Raw genomic sequence first — 20,490 nt, 5'->3', positions numbered from 1 at the left:
GGCAAGTCAGTCTTTCATAGGAACTGCAGGACGGCCCATGGTCTCCTGGAAAGTCAAGGCCCACCAGGGACGCATAGACCACAGCTCCGGCCTGCCTGCAGTGCAGGGCAGCAGGCCTGCTCTCAGCAAGCTCCAGGCTATCAGAGGACAAAGGATTAGTTACCACATATGGCTCTTTATTTCATACAGGGCTCTGTACAAAATATTTACACATATTCTTTACAGAATAAGTAAATCACCTGAAGGTAAACAGGTAATGCTTTCTCCTCAGTGGCAGGGAGAGGCCTGATGTGAGCAAAGCCATGGAAAACTCTGCTTCCCAGGCCACAGCATAAACCCCACCTGCTTCCTAGGACGCCAGCAGGAACCTCTCCTCCCTTGCTCTCTCCACCGCTTTCCACCCCTGTCCAAGTACTTTACAGAAAGGACAAGGCTGCCATGGGAGAACACAGGATGTCTGCCACAATGCCACCTCTGCGTCCTTTGTCCACTTCCTAGCCAGCCCAGGCAGGACCGCACATGGGGAACGACCCACTGTGCGCTTGTTTTGGCTTTAAAGTGCTTTGTGTAACTCAGCAGATATCCAGCTGCCTGGCGTGCCAAGAGCCAGGCACTGGCACATGGGGAGGGTGTGGAATTGTGGCCAGGGCAGGCGCAGTGCTACTGGCACGTTCGCCAAACCACCTGCCATGAGAGCGGTGCCCAGAAAAGAACGGGGAGCCAGAAGCACACGCTGCTCTGCATACACCCTCCTTTAGAGCAGCAAAGGCACTTTGTTTTCCAAGCCAGAGTTCATGGAGAAACCAACCTGGCTTTGCTTACAGGAAAGCTGTCTCAGAAGGACTGAGTGACCCCAGTTCCCAGGGCCTCGAGGGCCCTTGGGGGAACCCTGGGGCAGGGCAGCTGTGTGGGCTCCTGCTAGTGCTCGAGGCTACCCGTCTGCCCTCTGCTGGGTGCCAGTAAGTTTCCAATGACATTCCCAACTAGGCAGAGACTGGCAGTTGAGATAAACCCAAAGACAAGGTGAAAGAAGTGAGTGGTACCTACTGTAGGAAAATGGGGAAAGAAAGGAAATGGGCCAGGACACTGGGAATGCCGCCAAGGCAAAGGTGAAGTGTTACACAGTTGAGCAGAAAGTAACTTCAGGATCTCAGAAGCTCATCCTTCTGATGAGAAGCATTTCTTCCATGAAGGAACTATTATTTTTATAAAGTGAGACTATCTTATGTGTCAGGTGTATAGAATTCTAAAAATAGTAATAAAAGTATTTTTTCTAAGTAAAGTTGCTTGTGGAGAATGAGAAGGTAGACAAAACCAGTCTAAGCAAGACTATTCCTCACTAGACTGGGAATGCCCACATGATTGCTGGACTGACACAGGAACAAGCTAGTAATCTTCTTCCCACCTGACTCTGGATCCAACCAGCCAATGAAGCTGCTCTTAGGAGAGAATGAGGCCCTGGCTGGAGGCGGGGCTCCCTGGCTGGTTTCTTCAACCCCTTCACTTCCATTCCAAGGCCCCACCTGAGCAGCCCCTTCCTTCCTGTCTGACTGAACATCCAGAATCAGCTCACTTTCTACCTGGCAGCCTAGAGACTCCCAAGAGCCAGGGAAGCGCAGCCTCCCCTTCTCCAGTGTGGGGAGCCTGCTGGGCACCCAGGTCCACTGTGGGTGGCAGGTTGGCTCTGCTGCTGCACTGCTGCCCAAGCAAAGGCAGACATGGACAGGCAGGCAAGGGTGCACGAACAGATCACCCTGGCAGAAACCCTTTTAATCAAGGCAATCCAGCCTCCCAGTCTTCCCACGGAGGGTGAGGCCTTTGCTGTACTGGGCGAGGAAGTGGCTCTTCTGGCCAAATTCAGGGGAACAGCTGCAGCTGAAACTTCGGGGCCCACTCCAGGGCACTCTTTACCACGGCTAGCGCGGCCGCCCCCAGGGCCACCGTGAGCCCCATCACGGCCAGTTTCACAAAGCGGTTGGTCCTTGGTTTGGTCAGGACATCTTTTGTTTGAGCCTCAGGTTGCAGAAGTCCCCGAAAGCGCTGCCTCAGCACCATGTCTGGCCTCTGCTGGGCCGATGCCAGCTCAAAGTCTTTGAAGGTAGAGGCTGCCATTCTAGGGGAAGGAAGAAAGGAGGCACTGTGGGCACCAGTGGGCAAGGAAGGGAGCTGGAGTGCACAGCACTGAGCGGGCTGAGGCAGAGCCACGGCCTCGAAGGAGGCAGACCTCCCAGCGCAGACACCAGCCCTCAAAGGCACCCCACCTCCTCTGGGGCCCCTCACCTCTCAGCCTGCTGCTTGGCAGCTGCCTCACGTGCAAGTTCCGAAGGTGGAAACTGAAGGAAAATATCTCCCGCTCTGCTGATGAGTGTCTCGTAGGGCAGGTCCTGAGGGATCTGCGACAACAGGTGGTGGACTGAGGCCATGTCACAGTCACAGTCCAGGACTTCTTGCTCACGATACAACACGATCTGCGGGGAGGAAGGCCTTGCCTCAGAGACTTGACAAATGGGGCCCGAGCACCTGCCTCTCAGCCTCCACTGATAGGAGGTGAGCTCTGCCCAGACGCTCAGCAAACTTTGTGTCCACCGAGGAAGGAGTAAAGCAGAGTCTCGGTGCTGATCACCCCACTGACAGAGCTGCAGACAGGGACCCCAGCCTGGGGAAACACGATCTTGCACGTTTCCTATGGCTTGCAGCAGGTACCTACCACAGCTGCGAAGTAAATGGGCATCAATGGGTGGCAGGCCAGGAAGAAGTCATATAACCGCACGACATGCCGGAAGTCCATCAGCACGTGCCCAAACCAGGTGATGAGCCAGCTGAGGGCAAAGATGGTCCCCACCTCAGCACTAGGAGCGAAGGGAGATGAGGTGTTAGGCTCCCCGCTGGGCCACACCCCCCCCCCCCCCCCCGCCCCTGGGCCTTCTCCGTCCTTCGCACTGATGAGAGAGAAGCAGTTAGGAATGCCTGCCATGTGGGGAGTCAGCATCTCTCCACAAGATACAATGTTTTAAATGTGCCACGAGGGCTGGGCACCAGTGGCTCACACCTACAATCCTAGCTACTAGGAGGCAAATTGTCCAGACTCTTATCTCCATTAATCAACTGAAGTTGGAAGTGGAGGTCTGGCTCAAGTGGTAGAGCACTAGCCCTGAGTGAGACACAAGGCCCTGGGTTAAAACCCCAGTAGCAGCACAACTGCAACAAAAACAAAGAAAGAAATGAGGTTGGAGATGTACCGCTGGTAGAACACTTGCTTCGTATGGGAAAAGCCCAGAGTCTGATCCCAGCATCACAAAAATAAATAAAATATAAATATAAACAAAATCGTATCTCATCTCACTGGGTGCTCTTTTTGTTTTTGGCTGGTCCTGGGGCTTAGGTTCTGTTCCTGAGTGGCTTCTGCTTAAGGCTAGCACTCTACATGTGAGCCATAGTTCCACCACCAGCTTTTTTTGGTAATTTATTGGCGGTAAGAGTCTCATGGCCTTTTCTGCCCAGGCTGGTTTTGAACCACAATCCTCGGATCTCAGCCTCTGAGTAGCTAGGATGATAGGTGTGAGCCACCGGAGCCTAGCTACTGGGTGCTCTCCTAATGCTCAACTACAGGAACAAGGAGTTGACATGCACAAAGATGCTGAGGCTTTCCTTGAGAGTCTACTCTTGTTTTGTTTTGATTTAACTGTATTGTGAAGACGCTGTACAGAGGTTACAGTTACAGTAAGGCAATGAGTACGTTTCCTGTCAAGCATTGCTACCCCTTTCTTTGGTTCTCTCACTATCCCTTCCCTCTCCCACCTCCCTCATTCCCCCCTACCCCAGAGTCGTAAAGTTCATTTCCAATATACTGTCTTGTGGGAATCATGAGAGTCTGCTCTTTCTGAGGGCACAGGCACATCTTTCCAGGCTTAAAAGTAACTTCGGTGGTATGAGGCCACTGAGCTCTCTGGAGTAGCGTACCCCAATAATACACACTTGTTTGGCATGTGTTAGGGCTTTTCAGCAGCACAGAACCAAACATCCCAAACCATAAGTTACCCCCTCCTCCCTCTCTTTTTTTTTTTTTGGTTGGGTCATGGGCCTGAACTCAGGGCCTGGGTGCTGTCCCTGAGCTTTTTCTGCTTAAGGCTTTAAGCCACAGTGCCACTTATGATTTTCTGGTGGTTAATTGGAGATGAGTCTCACAGACTTTCTTTCCTTTTCTTTTTCCTTCCTTCCTTCCTTCCTTCCTTCCTTCCTTCCTTCCTTCCTTCCTTCCTTCCTTCCTTCCTTCCTTCCCTCCCTCCCTCCCTCCCTCCCTCCCTCCCTCCCTCTCTCAGTTCTAGGGCTTGAACTCAGGGCCTGGGCATTGTCACTGAGCTTCTTTTGCTTAAGACTAGCACTTTACACTTGAGCCACAGAGCCACTTCCAGCCTTTTCTGTTTATGTAGTACTGAGGAATCAAACCCAGGGCTTCATGCATGTTAGGCAAGCACTCTACTAAGCCACATTCCCAGCCCCTCTCACCGATTTTCTTGCCTACTCTGGCTTTGAACTGTGATCCTCAGACCTCAGCCTCAGGATTACAGGTGTGCACCACCAGCGCCTGACTCTTTTCCTCCCCTTTAATCTATGACTACTGCAAAGAACTATTTCTTAGTTCTTGGAAGATGAACCTGCCCACAGTGGCTGTCTTTCTCTCCTTCCACCTCCAGGCCTTTGGGAGTTGGGGCAGAAATATGAAAGTCTGTGTTGGCCTACCTGCCTGTCCACCTCTACCCACTACAACTAAACTCAAGCCATGACCCTACCATCCTTTTTTGCATTCCCCAAACAAAACTGCATAGTCCTCAAACAGGGCTCTGATACTGTGTGCTGAACTCATTATTCAGACTGGAAAGCAACTTGAAGCAACTAAACAAATCAAGGAAAGATGGTGATAAAGCTGAACTGGGTTTAGAGAAGAACTGAAGGAGGGGCAGTGCCAGGTAGGGCTTTGAGTGTATGGACACACAGACATACCTCTGCATGAAGTCATGGAGTTCCGGGTTCACCTGGTCAATAATGGGCATCAGATAGTTTAAAATGTGCTTGGTGTTGTCCATCGTGGGGTCCATGAAATCCCTGGAGGGAGACAACCCAGTGAGCATGGTTGGGTCCTGCACCTCAGCAGTGGGTGGGTGGCGTGCGTCCAAACCGTTCAAACACCTGACTAGAAAATGGGCCAGGAGTTTTCGTACAGGGCATGCGTACCTGAGGTGGTGGGTAGACAGTTTTTCCACCAGCGATGTTGCCAGCCTCTCACCCACCACTAGCAGGAAGGTGACCACGATGTCGTGGTAGCCCTGGTAGTAGTGCAGTTGGGGGTTGCGCTCCAAAACTAGGAGGATGATGTCGATCAGCTCTTCCTGGAGCCCTTCTCGCTCTTCATCTGGCATGCCTGGGGACGGGGTGGGGTGGAGGGTATGTTTGAACACTGGATATCACCCAGTAACAAGGATGTTAAGAAGAGGGCCAGTAATTTCCAGTAAGAGAAAATAAAGCAAAAGTAAGTTGAGGACATCTTGCAAGACCTGCATGGTGCATACATAATCCTGAATCGCATGAAGAAGGGCCAGAAAAACTCAAAGGAAGGGACGTTCAGCAGAACAATTGGCCTGCCATAAAATATAAAGGAATGGTTACCAATTAAAGGAAGCTCAGAGATCTAACAACTGCTGGGTGTGGTGGTGGCTACTTGTACATTGTAGCACTTGGGAGGCTCAGGCAGGAGTTTAGGCTATCTAGACTGTCTCAAAAAAAAAAAAAAAAAAAAACCAGCCGGGCGCTGGTGGCTCACGCCTGTAATCCTAGCTACTCAGGAGGCTGAGATCTGAGGATCGCGGTTCAAAGCCAGCCTGGGCAGGAGAAACCGTGAGACTCCTATCTCCAATAAACCACCAGAAAACCGGAAGTGGCGCTGTAGCTCAAGTGGTAGAGCGCTTGCCTTGAGCTGAAGAGCTGAGGGACAGCGCCCAGGCCCAGAGTTCAAGCCCCACGACCGACAAAAAAAAAAAAAAAAACAAAAACCAACTAGTTAGTGGGCAGAGATCAGGAGGACTGTAGTTTGAGGCCACAATGGGCAAAAAAGTTAGGCAGATCCCATACCAATAAGCCAGGCCTGGAGGTGTATGCCTGTAATCCCAGGTATATGGGAAGCACAGATTAGATTATTGCAGGGTGAGGTCAACTCCTGGCAAAAAAAAAGGGTGAGGCTATCTCTGAAAAATAACTAAGGTCAAAAAGGGCTAGGCACGGGAAATCAAGTGGTAGAGCCCCTGACCAGCAAGGTTGAAGCCCTGAGCTCAAACCCCAGTGTTGGCAAAAAACAGAGATGATGACTGAACAGGCAATACATGAATTTGTATTTCTTCTTCACACAAAGGATATTACTAGGATAAATAGTGAAAGCTGAATAATTCTGCAGATCGCTAAGAACACTTTCCATTGTTTCACTGATCTTGCTAACTGTGCTGTCTTGGGTAAAGGGTCCACCTCTGTTTACTCTTATGCAGAACACAATGAGATTTCTCTATGTGGAGAAGAGAGCAGTTAAAACAGAAATGGTAAAATGTTCACACAAAGAGACCTGGGAAAAAGGAATTCTTTGCCCTATTTTGCAACTTTTGGGGATGAAATTACATTTTTTTTTTTGGTCGGGTCGTGGGGCCTGAACTCTGGGCCTAGGTGCTGTCCCTCAGCTCTTCAGCTCAAGGCTAGAGCTCTACCACTTGAGCCACAGCGCCACTTCCGGCTTTTTTCTTTTTGCTTATGTGGTGCTGAGGAATCGAACCCAGGACCTCGCGCATGCAAGGCAAGAGCTCTACCACTGAGCCACCTTCCCAGCCCTGGGATGAAATTACATTTTAAAGGATATAAAATTATAAATGGCAAAAGTTGTGTTTCCCTCTAAAGAAAACTGACTATTACAGGAAGGCCTCATCTGCCCCAAGCTGCAGCCAAGAGCGGGGACACACTCAGCGACTCCAGGTGTGGGGCCGTGTGCCCTGCAGGGCAGTGCAGGTCCTCAGCTCATCTAGCTTCCCTTCCTTCTTCCCTTTTCATTGTTATTATTAAGGAGTTGTACAAAGGGATTACAATTCCTTAAGGAATGAGCACAATGAGCCCAATTCCCAAAAAATGTCACCCCTTCCTTCACTTTCTCCCATAGTATACACTGAATACAATGACTGCATTTACTTACGCTCATCTGGTTTTCAGTGCCATGGCTAACCTGCTCTGTCTGAGTTAGTATAGAACAAAGATAAGGCCAAAAGCTCACTTAGCCTGAGAGCCAAAGGTGCCAGACCAAAGCGACAATCCTGACTGGGTCAAATCCTGCCTCTCCCAGGCACTTCTGGAGCTGGGGTGAACCTGGACCTCAAGGCCCAGCTAACTGAAATGAGTAATGGCCAAAAAGCTAAATTATAAATGATAAATTTTGTTGCAGCACCTCTACCAAAATCTTTCCAGAAGATGCAACTCTGGCTAGCATATGATAGAAAGGAGTTCATTGGGAAGCGAGTGGTCTTAATAAACAGTGTAGAGAGCTCTGTCTATGCCAACTTGAAAAGCCCATGATAGAGGAGCAAAATGGTCCCCAGTGGCCCATGCTGACATCCATGCAGACCAACACCCCAAGGTACCCAGACTTTGCAAGAGAGTCACCCTGATGGCAGCTGACTCACAGGGCTCATGTGGACGAAGCACGCAGAGCAACGTGCAGCCAGATGAAAGGCAAGGATGTTCACTGTCAATTCCCAGTTTGAACACCATTTGGGTAGACCTGTAGCCACACGGACGGCTGTGGAAGCTCGGCCTTCCTGCATTGCTGACTCTGCTCTCAGAGGAAAACACCCAAAGAGCAAAAGCCAAGCAAAGGCCCAGCTCACACTGAACACAGAGCCCTTCTCCCAAAGAGCATACTGTCAGAGATACATAAGAACCCAAAGTCAACCAAGAACCCGAGGTAAAATAACGAAGCAGAGGAGTAAAAATTAAGGCCTGTTTGAGACAGGAATGGAGAAAGAAAGTACAACAGAAAGAATCCGAGGCACAGATGTGACAAAAACAGGAGAGAAGGAAAAGGGGGTGCCCAGGGAAAGAGGGGAATACATCTATCCAGACCAGCAGGGCAAGAAAAGGAGACTGGACTACGGCCCAGGTTTTATCCAAACTAAGTTAGCAGTCAACAGGAGGTGTGAGAGTCCCAGAGCAACTCCCAGGACAGGGGCAGGGATGAGGTAGGTAAAGGATAGGTGAAGCATCTGTGAAGACAGAGGGACCAGGTCCCACGGAGGAGGCCTGAGGCTGGCTTCCTCTGCTCTGCTCCCTGGGAAGCAGGAGGCAGTTTTAGGAGCAGACTTGATAAAGCATGAGGGAAGGGTCTCCCTTTAAAGATGGAATTCCAAACCCATATGCCTCTCAACACCAGGCCATGGCCCTAATAATCCCTATCAAGTGGCTCTTATGGTGTGAAGGAAACACGAAGACCAGCCCCTCGCTCTCTCATGACCACCTCTGGGGCGGGCTATCACAGTGGAAGGTGAGGGGATGCCAACTTGGGGACAGCAAATACAGGGGGACAGGAAGCTTTGCTCGAGATGGGGCAAGATGGAACAGCTTCTCACCAGGGGGAAAGCGCCGTAAAGACCGCCTGACATCCAGCAGCACCTGTTGGTAGTCCTTGCTCATCTGCCGCAGGTCCTTTCCTAGAGGAAGGGGAAGGCGTTACTGCAGCAATGTCTGCAAAGCTGGAGGGGGAGCTAAGGGATCTTGGGCTGTGAATATTATTGCTCTGTGGGAAAGCACTTGCCTAGTACACACACAGGCCTGGAGTTGGATCCCCAGCATCCCTGCCCCCAAACCTAACATCTCTTAGCTCTGAAATTCTACCAGCCAGGCATTGTAAAGTGGAGGCTGGAACTAAGGGCAGGAGGGAGCTGTTGCTAACACATACACACGGGGGCGCTTTCCTCAGCCCACACTGAAGGGCAGCAGAGGAGCCTGCAGCACCCTGCCTCATCTCATCGGGAGTGTGACAGCAGCGCAGCCCTTGGGATTGAGTGGGACATGCCAGTGCCTTTGCCTTCCAAGGAAAAGCTGACCACTCTGAAGCCACCAATTCCAAAGAACGTGCCAGTGACAGAGCAGCCCCCACATGCGGGAGCCCAAAGATTTGCCAAGTAAATGACAGAATCCCCAGCCACTGGCATTCTGCCCCAAGAGCAGGGAAGCAAGAAAGGGAACTGGGTGAGGGTGAACAGCCACATGGCGACAGTGCGTTCCTTTGTTTTTCCAGCTATAGCCCAGGGAGCTTTCACTACCTGACTCTGCAAATGAGTGAAGTAACAGCTTTCAGAGCAATTACTGAATACTGCCATGCCAAAGGACTGTTGTATTTCCCAATAAGGCTTTTGCTATACATTTCTCAAAATGTATTACCACTGCCCAGAGCCCAGCTCAACTCTGACAACCAGCCTGGACTCAGGTAAATCCTGCCTGGCCAGAACTTCATGTCAGTGCTCTTCACGTGGGCACAAGCATTTCCTACATGTTCCCACTGAGTCATCTGCTCCTGCTCCAAGCCCAGGTATCAAAGCTCTTCGGGTTCTCTCCCAGCATCTGGGCAAGTTCCCCTTACCTGACTGAGGAGGTGGGTCACTGGTGTTGACATTGAGGAGCTTGGGCCACACTTCCCGTCTGATCTCATCTGTCAGGAGCCCGCCTTCACTGATAGCCATGCGTCTGAGGGCAGCCACGTCGGTGGGATCACTATTCAGGGCCTGGTATATCTCTGCCACTTTCTTTTTGTTTTTGGCATTAAAATCTGGAGGAGGAAAACATGAATGTGAGTGGAAGATGAGGCACACATTAGCAGGACGACCTTTGTATGTGGGCTCCATCTCCTTATTTGGTAGGAGATGAGGCAGGCATGTCTTCTTAGCTTGGAGGGCATAGGCTGGCATCACAGCTCCGAGCCAGCAGCACTACCAATTTTAGGCCGTGTGCCGAATCTAGGGTGGGGACAGGACACATAGTAAAATAGACTTCACAAGTCACCTCCTTTTTTTTTTTTGTCAGTCGTGGGGCTTGAACTCTGGGCCTGGGCACTGTCTCTGTGCTCTTCAGCTCAAGGCTAGCACTCTACCACTTGAGACACAGTGCCACTTCTGGTTTTCTGGTGGTTAATTGAGATAAGAGTCTTACAGAAGCCGGGCATCAGTGGCTCACACTTGTAATCCTAGCTACTCAGGAGGCTGAGAGCTGAGGATCACAGTTCAAAGCCAGCCCGGGCAGGAAAGTCTGTGAGATTCTTTTTTTTTTTTTTTTTTTGTCGGTCGTGGGGCTTGAACTCTGGGCCTGGGCGTTTGTCCCTTAGCTCTTCAGCTCAAGGTGAGCACTCTACCACTTGAGCTACAGCGCCACTTCCGGTTTTCTGGTGGTTTTATTGGAGATAGGAGTCTCACGGTCTCTCCTGCCCGGGCTGGCTTTGAACCGCGATCCTCAGATCTCAGCCTCCTGAGTAGCTAGGATTACAGGCGTGAGCCACCAGCGCCCGGCCAGTCTGTGAGATTCTTATCTCTAATAAACCACTAGAAAACCGGAAGTGGCGCTGTGGTTCAAGTAGTAGAGCACTCGTCTTGAGCTGAGGAGCACAGGGAAAGCGCCCAAGCCCCACGACTGGCCAAAAAAAAAAAAAAAAAAAAAAAGTCTTACAGACTTTCCTGCCCAGGCTGGATTTGAACTGTGATCTTCAGCTCTCAGCCTCCTGAGTAGCTGGGATTATAAGCATGAGCCACCGGCGCCCAGCAGTCTCCTCCTTTTAAAAAGATGATCTTGTTCCTATAGGTCTGAACCAGTAATCACAGGCATAATCCAGAATAATTTATGGTGGGCTTTGACACAGTGTTACTATGTAGACTAGGCTGGCCTGAATTTACAATCCTATGTTTGTTTTTTCTGTGCCCGTACCTGAGCTGCAACTCAGGGCCTGAGCACTGTCTCTTTTTTCAAGGCTGGTGTTCCACACTTGAACGACAGCTCCTCTTCTTTTTTTTTTTGGTGATTAGAGATCAAGAGTCTCATGAACTTTCCTGCCTGGACCGGCTTGGGACTGTGATCCTCAGATCTTAAGCTTCCTGGGTAGCTAGGATTACAGGCATGTTGAGCCACTGGCACCTGGATGCTTGGTGTTCAGAGCTGGCTACTACTTGAGCCATTCCAGCCTTTTTTTTTTTTTTTTTGCTGGCTAATTGGAGATAAGAGTCTCAGACTTTTCTGTCCAAACTGGCCCAGATGGATCTCAGCCTCTTGAGTAGCTAAGACTATAGATATGAGCCACCAGTGGCCAGCAGTAAGCATATATATATATATATATATATATATATATATATATATATATATATATATATATGCTGGGGGGAGGCTGGGAAGGGATGGGAAGGGTAAACAAAGGAGGAGGCTACAATGCTTGATAAGAAATATACTCATTATCTTGCCCATGTAATTGTAATCCCTCTGTACAGTAGTTTCACAATAAAAAATAAAAAAAATATATGTATGTATGTATATAAAATTTTTTCTTTCTTTCTTTCTTTTTGTCCATTGTAGGGCTTGAATTTTGGGCCTGGGCACTGTCCCTGAGCTCTTCAGCTCAAGGTGAGCACTCTACCACTTGAGCCATAGTGCCACTTCTAGTTTTCTGGTGGTTTATTGGACTTTCCTGCCAGAGCTGGCTTTGAACCGTGTTCCTCAGATCTCAGCCACCTGAGTAGCTAAGATTACAGGCGTGAGCCACTGGTGCCCAGCAGTAAGCATATTTTTAAATAAGAAATAGAAGTCAGTCTGGGCTGGATCCGAACATAGTGGCTATGCCAGTAATCAATCTTAGCTAATTGGAGGGTGGAGAACATACAGTGGCTCAAACTCAGTCCAGGCAAAAAATCTGCAAGAACCCATTTGAGCTGGTTGTGGAGGCACATGGGATCATCCCAACTACATGGGAAGTTGAGATCGCGAAGATCATGGTTCCAAGCCAGCCCAGGCAAAAAACTTCACAGAAATCCGTATGATTAGAAAAAAAGCTGGGTGTGGTGGCAAGTATCTGTCATCTCAGTTATGAAGGGAAGCATAAATAGGACTGCAGTGCAAGCCAACTAGGGTCAAAGAGCAATACTGCCTAAAAAAACCTAAAAAAATGGTGGTAGGTGTGGCTCAAGTAGTAAAGTACCTACCTAACAAGTATGAGGCCCTGAGTTCAACTCCAATACCAAGAAAAGCGAACAAAACAAAACAACTCCTCTCCACACACCCCTACCCCCAAAGCTTGGCTTGAATATATCCTGCTAGATCAGAAAACAAAGGAGACTGCTTTGTTTTTTGCAGTGAGGTGGAGTGATGTGGGGACCTTGCACATATCAGGCAAGCAATTGCACTGAGCCATGCTTCCAACATGAGAAGACCTTATTTGGTGGCATAGGTTGAAATAAAACAGGAGCATGCCCGGTGCCAGTGGCTCAAACCTATAATCCTAGTTACTCAGGAGGTCGAGATCTGAGGATCATGGTTCAAAGCCAGCGTGGGCAAGAAAGTCTGTGGTCTGTGAGACTCTTATCTCCAATTAACCACCAAAAAGCTGAAAGTGGAGCTGTGGTTCAAGTGGTAATGTGCTAGCTTTGGGTACAAAAGCTCAGGGACAGGGCCCAGGCACTAAGTTCAAGCCTCAGGACTGGCATAAAACCATAAAAAAAAAAAAATCGGGAGCAGGTATTTCATTGTTTGAATATCTGTGCACCTTCCTCAGACCTGGATTAAGAGCTGTGAAGTGACAATCCCAGGTTGCTCAAGGAAGCTGATATTCAGAAATTTGGTCAACCCATTCCTGAGAGCGGAAAATGTTTTTCTCAATTCGTTTTGACATATCTATTCTTCTCCTGTTTCCATGTAAGCTATTTGGCAATGTTGGAGGAAGGGAGATTGCTACTTGGATCTTGAGGAGAAGGACATGGTTTGCAATCAACAAGGTTTCCATGGGATTTGGGCAAATATTGGCCTGAACATTAATTCCTTCAGAAGCTAGGGCACAGTTCCATTATTGGCTTCTCTTAAGGCGGCTTCAATTCTCTTTTAATCCTGCATTTCAAACTTACTGTTTTGCTTTTTGTGTTCTGTGGGAATCAATAAGTATGAATGCAATAGAGTAAATGACATAGCTTAGTTCCTGTAGTAAGTGGCAAGACTTTCTATTTCCATAGACCACTCTCAACACATGCACTGCAGAATCTCTACAGCTCCATGTGCTTCGGGCAACGGAGGCTGCTGGAATGTGGGCCATGGCTGCTGTGTGTCCAGGCCTGGTGCCACCTTCCTTGGGGGGCAGATAATGGTTTATGGAACCCCGATAAACCATTCAACAGCACATAATGTGTGGGCTCTCACTGTCACACAGAAAGAGAAAACAAAACTCAAGTGAGCTGGCAGTGTACAGACCATGAAGTGAGAAGGTCAACCGTTAGCCTAGACAGGACAGGGTCTGCAATAAACAACTCACATGCAGAAGGAGAAAAATCACACAGCTGCCCTCAGATAGTCAGGAAAAGATTTAAATACTGCATACTATCTACATTAAGGTACATTTTATACAAGGACTTTAAAGCAGGACACAAATCTCAACTTGAGAGTAAAGTATCTGGGCTCAGGAAGAAAGTCCACACTTCCTCTACTGAAATTAAAAATGCCATTCTGTTCTCCGCAAGTCCTTCCTTCTACAAGTCCTTTATTGCCTCACAAGAGAAGCCTATCTTATGTTCCAAAGCTGACACCTTCCAAATTCCTTTGTAGTAGAGAACTTGGCTATCATAACCATAACGTGGTGGAATGAAATGATTTCCTAGAGCTGGCTGCAAAACATACCCTACTATAAACAAATCCCTGCTGCCTGAGAAAGCAACTCATTTGACAAGGAAAAGGCAGAGATGGGCAGGGGCACTGCTTTGCCTACCGCCCGCTAAACGACCTTTGCAGTGCTAGGTATGGAACCCAAGGTCTTATTTGTAGATGCTAGGAAGTGCTCTACAACTGAGCTACACCCCTAGCCTAAACTGCTTATTTAAATAATGGCCACTGACGCTGTGGTTCCTAACTGTTTAGATAAAGACAACTGCCCATCCTAGTTCTGGTACAGAACCCAGACAGAGACTGCTGACACCAGAAAGGAAATGAGTAGCTCCAAAAGAATCTGGCTTGGAAAGGAGCTATGCCTCCTCTCAAAGTTTCTCCATAGCTCCAAATAACTGAGTTAAAGCTACACCATTACATAATGGAAACAAAAGAAGGCCCAAAATTCCATCCCAATTATTTGGCATTAAACTTGTGTATTAAGTCCTCCATTTACTATTATTATTATTATTTTTGGTCCAGTCATGGGGCCTGAACTCTGGGCCTGGGTGCTGTCCCTCAGCTCTTCAGCTCAAGGCTAGTGCTCTACCACTTGAGCCACAGCGCCACTTCCGGCTTTTTTCTTTTTGCTTATGTGGTGCTAAGGAATCGAATCCAGGGCCTCAGGCATGCAAGGCAAGCACTCTACCACTGAGCCACCTTCCCAAACCTCCATTTATTATTTTTAAACAGAACTTTTTTTTTTTTTTTTTGCTGTCCCTGGGGCTTGAACTCAGGGCTGGAATTCTGTCCCTGCACCTCTCTGTGCTACTGCTCTACTACTTGAGCCACAGAGCCATTTCTGGCCTTTTCTGTTTATGTGGTACTGAGAAATTGAACCCAAGGCTTCATGCATGCTAGGCAAGCATTCTACCACTGAGCCACATTCCCAGCCCAAACTCAAAAACAACAGTCTTAGTTGGACACTAGTGACTCATGCCTGTAATCCTCAGGAGGCTGAGATCTGAGGATTGTAGTTCAAAGCCAGCCTGGGCAGAAAAGTCCATGAGACTATTATTTCTAATTAACCACCAGAAAACGGGAAGTGGTGCTGTGGCTCAAAGAGCACTAGCTTTGAGCAAAATTGCTCAGGGACAGGAACAGTGCCCAGGCCCTGAGTTTAAGCCCCACAACCAGGGAGGGGGGAGGGGGCAGAAAGATTCTTTTACAAACAACTCTACACTACCCCTGAACTCCTGATGTTGACATTATAAAGTAACTGGAAAATGTATGTCTGAAGTTCAGGTCTTTGAGGAACAAAGCAGAAGAGGAAAATCTTATTGTATTCTGGATAGGAGTCTTTTTTTTTTTTTGTAGCCCTCTGTCTTTGGCAGTCCTAATTAGTTCTACAAAATAGCTCCAAAATTAGAAGAGATTCATTAACAACCTAAAATACAAAGAAAGGCTGAGACAGGAGGTTGGAAAGTTCAAAGCCTTGCCTCAAAATAGGTGTATATGTAGTTCAGTGGTGTAGGATGTAGTTCAGTGGTCTTACATTCATTCTCCAATTTACCCGCCCCCCCCCACCCCCCAAAGGCTGTTTTGCTCCAGCAATGGAGAAAAACAGTCCTCAAAGTAAACCAGTCTAACCACAAACTTTATGCAGGAGGACTTGTAGCATTAGTAACTTTGCCAACAATTTTCCAGTATGTTTAAAAGGAAAACAAAACCAAAACAGCTCCTCTAAATTCATTCCTTGTCATCTAGAGAAGCAAAATCAAGGGAAGTGCACCTGGTAGTCTTAACCTAGATGCAGCAACAGGTCACAAGACCCAAGCAACTTGGGCATTGACTACTATGCCATGAGGTCAGATGTCACACAAACCCCAGCAAAAGGTTATACTGAACAAGAGCCCAGAATGTGTGAGCTGAACTTCCAGCCAGCATCAAAAAAAGAAGAAGCAATTTATAATATAAAAGTGAACCCAAGCCTGGGCGTCCCTGGCTGTAGCTATTCAGGAGACTATGATCTGAGGATCTTGGTTCAAAGTCAGCCAGGGCAGCCAAATCCATGAGACTCTTCTCTCCAATTAACCACCAGAAAACAAGACGTGGAGCTGTGGCTCAGTGGTAGAGAGCACTAGTCTTAGCGGAAAAAGCTCAAGGGCAGTACCCAAACCCCCGAGTTCAAGCCCCATAATCGACAAAAGAAAGAAAAAGTGAGCTGAAGAAACAAAAAGTGCCGGGTGCTGGTGGTTCAGCCCTGTAATCTTAGCTATTCAAGAGGCTGAGATCTGAGGATCCAAAGCCAGCCCTGGCAGCAATGTCCATGACACTCTTATCTCTAATAAACCACTCACAAAACCAGAAGGTGCTGTGGCTCAAGTGGTAGAACTCACCTTGAGCTAAAGAGCTTAGGGACAGTGCCCAGGCCCAGAGTTCAAGCCCCAGGACTAACAAAAACAAAAACAAAAAGAAACAAAATGTCAAACTGGCTGGGAAGGTGGCTCAGTGGTAGAGTGCTTACCTTGCATGCATGAGACCCTGGGTTCGATTCCTCAGCACTACATAAGCAGAAAAATATCAGAGAAAAAAAACCCACAAAAATATAGCAAAGTAAATTCGGAAGTGGCGCTGTGGCTCAAGCAGTAGAGAGCTTGCCTTGCGCTGAAGAGCGCAGGGACAGCGGCGCCCAAGCCCAGAGTTCAAGCCCCACAATCGACCAAAAAAAACAAAAAATTCCTTGTTTCTATTTCGGGGCTGGGAAGGTGGCTCAGTGGTAAAGCGCTTGCCTTGCATGCACTAGACCCTGGGTTCAATTCCTTAGCACCACATAAGCAGAAATAAAAAGCTGGAAGTGGCGCTGTGGCTCAAGTGGTAGAGTGCTAGCCTTGAGCTGAAGAGCTGAGGGACAGTGCCCAGGCCCAGAGTTCAGACCTCACAAGCAGACCCCCCCCCCCAAAAAAAAGGTCAAGCCGGGTGCTGGTGGCTCACTCCTATAATCCTAGCTACTCAGGAGCCTGAGATCTGAGGACTGCGGTTCAACGCCAGCCCAGCAGGAAAGTCCATGAGACTGTTATCTTCAATTAACCACCAGGAAACCAGAAGTGGTGCTCCCCTTGAGCTGAAGAGGTGAGGGACAGCGCCCAGCCAGCCCAGTGTTCAAGCCCCATGACCAACAAAAAACAACACCCCCCCCAAAAAAATCTGTCAATACCAGAAACTCATCAAAATCTATAGAATGGGTAGCGTGGTTGGTTCTATTATGGACACTACCAGGGAAAGGATGGCAAAGTAGAGTGATAAAGTAGAGTTTTGCAGAGCAGATTACTTTGCCTGGCACAGGGAACACATTCAGAATTTTAACTGTCATGTATTTACTGTATGGGAAACGTATTTTAGAACATGCACACAAAAAACAACCACCCATGACTTCGTTGACGTTATTCAGACTGAAACAGTGTATACACCCAGCGGATGGCTGGTTACACAACTAAGTAACATTAATACAGGTGCACCGGCTAGGGCAGAAAGTAGGTGAGCAGTTGCCAGGAGCTGTGGATGGACGTCGGGGAATGGGGTGTGACTGTTCATGGACGGGGGTTTCTTTGCAAGTGGATGGTGTCGACATGTGCACGTTTGTGAGTGCACGAGGAATCACCCCAATGCACGCTCCCAAAGGCCGTCTTCGCTGGTAATTCAAAGCAATCGGCGGAACACCGACGGCGTGGAAGTCAAGCGGAAGTGAAGTTGGGGAGCTGCCTAACCACGCTAAGGCGGCACCGGCGTCTGGCGACGTGGCCGGCACCCCGGGCGGGGCAGGGGCTGAGGCCCCGCTCGGTTATCGGGCGCCCCAGTTTCCCGCTCCAGATAGGAGGAGGCCGTGGCCCCAGCTCCCACCCGGTCCTTCTCTCCCGGGCTCGCTGCAGCAGGACGTCCTTCCTCCGTCGGTTCGGTCCCAACCTTAGACCCTCTCCTCCGTCAGACACTCGCCGGGGCCCACATCCTTCTTGGCTTCCCCGGTGTGCGCCCCGGGGGCCCCCCGGCGGCCCGGTCAGCTGCCTCCGGCCGCTCCGCCTGTCCATCAGGCCGCCCATCAGCTGCCCCCGGACGCCCGGTCAGCGGCCCCCGGCCCGCCTCCCTGCCCGGCAGCTGCCCCCGGACGCCCCGTCAGCGGCCCCCGGCCCGCCCGCCGCCCGTCAGCTGTCCCGGCCCCTCTGCCTGCCCATCAGGCCCGCCTCGCAGGCCACCCCCGGCCGGCTTCCGTACCTGCCTTCTCGGCGCCGCCGTTCCAGCGGCTGAAGGTGGGGCCGTCGCCCTGCGCACTCCGGAGGGCCATGCCCCGGGGGCTCGGGCTGCCCTGGGGGCCCGGACCCCAGCCCGAGCCCCGGCAGATGTTGGAGCCGTACAGACGCGGCTCCGGCCGCGGCCGCAGCGCCCGCTCCGCCGGGCCAGGCTGGGCTCCGAGGGCCCGCGATGCGCAGGCGCGCGCGAGGCCACGCCCCCACCGACACGTGAGCCTCCACGGGGCGGGGCCCGGGCATGCGCGCAGGAGGCCTGCGTGGGCGGGAGAAGCGCTGGACGTGGCTTTGTGCGTGTAGCTCCATCCGAACCACAGGGGGCGGCGCTCTCCTGTGCTGTGGACAGCTTGTGTTTTGTTTGTAGTTAGCTTACATTAGGTGTACAGGGGAAGATTCCACCGTTACGTTTCTACACGTGTACAGTGTATTCCAGTCCATCTCACCCCTTCTACCATTCTGTCTGTTCCTCCCCTCATCCCCTTCTCAAAACAACCAGGGACTAGATTTTGTCATTGCGTTACTTTTACTCTCTGTAAAATAGTCGCAATGAGAGTGAAAGTGCTGAACTCATGGTTGTTGAGCTTGTGGCAACTGCTGTATTCAACAGAATGGGCTCTCATTTCTGCTTACCCAGGGTTATTGAATCCTCTCTCCCGCGTCCCCCCCCCCCCCCCTTGAGCTCCTGCCAGACTTACCTGCTTCAGAATTCAGCAAGACCTTGGCCTTCCTGCGTCAGCTCACACTGCTAGGAGCCAGGAGCCCCATCCACTTAGGAGAGTCACAGCAAGCAGACTGTCATCCAAAATGGCATCTGTCTCATCAGGACCAGAGTCTCATCTCCACGGACATTCCTTTCAGTTCAGTCAGTTCTCAGATACTTTTGTGCCTCACCACCTAGGTCTCCAATGAAAGCTTTGGAAGCATGGCAAGCCCCTTCTTTAACCCTACCATAAGAGTCTTTCCTTCTGGGATCTCCTGCCCAACTCACAACTGCAGGCCCATCTTGTCTGCTCCAGGCTCCTTTCTTTTTAAAAGAGATCTCTAGGAAAAGCCCTTCTCTCTCTCTCTCTCTCTCTCTCTCTCTCTCTCTCTCTCTCTCTCTCTCTCTCTCTCTTTCTCTCTCTCTCTCTCCCACACACACACACACACAGCTTCCATGAGCAGAAGTTACTTTGTCTTTTAATATTTAACCAGGCATCAGTAACCAGGCACCAGTGGCTCATATTTATCATGCTAGTTACTTAGGAGGCTGAGATCTATGATTTGAAGTCAATCCAGGCAGGAAAGTCCCAAAGAATCTCATCTCCAATTAACAACCAAAAAGTGGAAGTGGAGGTATGGTTCAAGTGGTAGAGTGCAGGGCTGGGAAGGTGGCTTAGTGGTAGGGTGCTTGCCTTGCATGCCTGAGGCCCTGGGTTCAATTCCTCAGCACCACATAAGCAAAAAGAAAAAAAGCCAGAGTGGTTCTGTGGCTCAAGTGGTAGAGTGCTAGCCTTGAGCTGAAGAGCTGAGGGACAGCGCCCAGGCCCAGAGTTCAGGCCCCACGACTGGACCCCCCCCCCCAAAAAAAAGAGTCTCTCAAGTGGTAGAGTGCACCAGCCTTGACCAAAAAAGCTAAGGGACAGCGCCCAAGGCCTTGAATTAAAGCTCAGGACCAAAAGACAAACTAGCAAATGAATGAATAAATAAATAAATGGGATGGAGAGAGAAACAAAGTAGCCAGACAGCAGTGGCTCATGCTTCTAATCCTAGCTACTCAGGAGGTTGAGATGTGAGGATTGCAGTTCAAAGCCAGCCTGGGCAGGAAAGGCCATGAGACTTATCTCAATTAACCACCAGAAAATAGAAAGTGGTGCTGTGGGGGTTGGGAAGGTGGCTCAGTGGTAGAGCGCTTGCCTTGCATGCATGAGGCCCTGGGTTTGATTCCTCAGCAAAAAAGAAAAGAAAAAAAAAAAAAAAGCAAAAAGAAAAAAGCCAGAAGTGGCGCTGTGGCTCAAGTGGTAGAGCACTAGCTTTGAGCTGAAGAGCTGAGGGACAGCGCCCAGGCCCAGAGTTCAGGCCCCATGACCAGAACCACTCCCCCCCCCCAAAAAAAAAAGTGGTGCTGTGGCTCAAAGTGGTAGAGTGCTAGCCTTAAGCAAAAAGAGCTCAGGGACAGCACCTAGGCTGAGTTCAAGGCCCATGAGCAAATGAAAAAAGACAGACAGATCCATGCCATGGCACTGGTGGCTCACACATGTAATCCTAGTTACTCAGGAGGCTTAGAGCTGGGAATCATGGCTGGGAGCTAGTT

The 20,490-nt window shown here is 49.8% G+C and overlaps 1 protein-coding gene across 3 annotated transcripts; it reads right to left on the bottom strand.

The window, feature by feature from the left end:
- Positions 1-155: 155 nt before the first annotated feature.
- Positions 156-18,968, bottom strand: Tbc1d20 (TBC1 domain family member 20). 3 transcript variants are annotated; one of them, XM_070006972.1, is made up of 8 exons: positions 18,893-18,968; positions 9,662-9,847; positions 8,649-8,729; positions 5,233-5,419; positions 5,002-5,103; positions 2,708-2,849; positions 2,281-2,468; positions 156-2,113 (listed from the first exon to the last, which is right to left on the bottom strand). In XM_070006972.1, the coding sequence occupies exons 2-8, from the start codon at positions 9,759-9,761 to the stop codon at positions 1,858-1,860; spliced, it is 1,056 nt and encodes a 351-aa protein (XP_069863073.1). In that variant the 5' UTR covers positions 9,762-9,847; positions 18,893-18,968; the 3' UTR covers positions 156-1,857. The 3 variants fall into 3 exon arrangements, with proteins under 3 accessions (XP_069863073.1, XP_069863072.1, XP_069863074.1); XM_070006971.1 differs by lacking the exon at positions 18,893-18,968 and adding an exon at positions 18,166-18,370; XM_070006973.1 differs by lacking the exon at positions 18,893-18,968 and adding an exon at positions 13,571-13,735.
- Positions 18,969-20,490: the final 1,522 nt, after the last annotated feature.

The sequence above is a fragment of the Dipodomys merriami genome, unplaced genomic scaffold, assembly GCF_024711535.1.
Source record: "Dipodomys merriami isolate MVZ:Mamm:240054 unplaced genomic scaffold, mDipMer1.0.p SCAF_7, whole genome shotgun sequence".
NCBI lineage: Eukaryota > Metazoa > Chordata > Mammalia > Rodentia > Heteromyidae > Dipodomys > Dipodomys merriami.
This window is presented reverse-complemented; position numbering and strand designations above follow the sequence as displayed.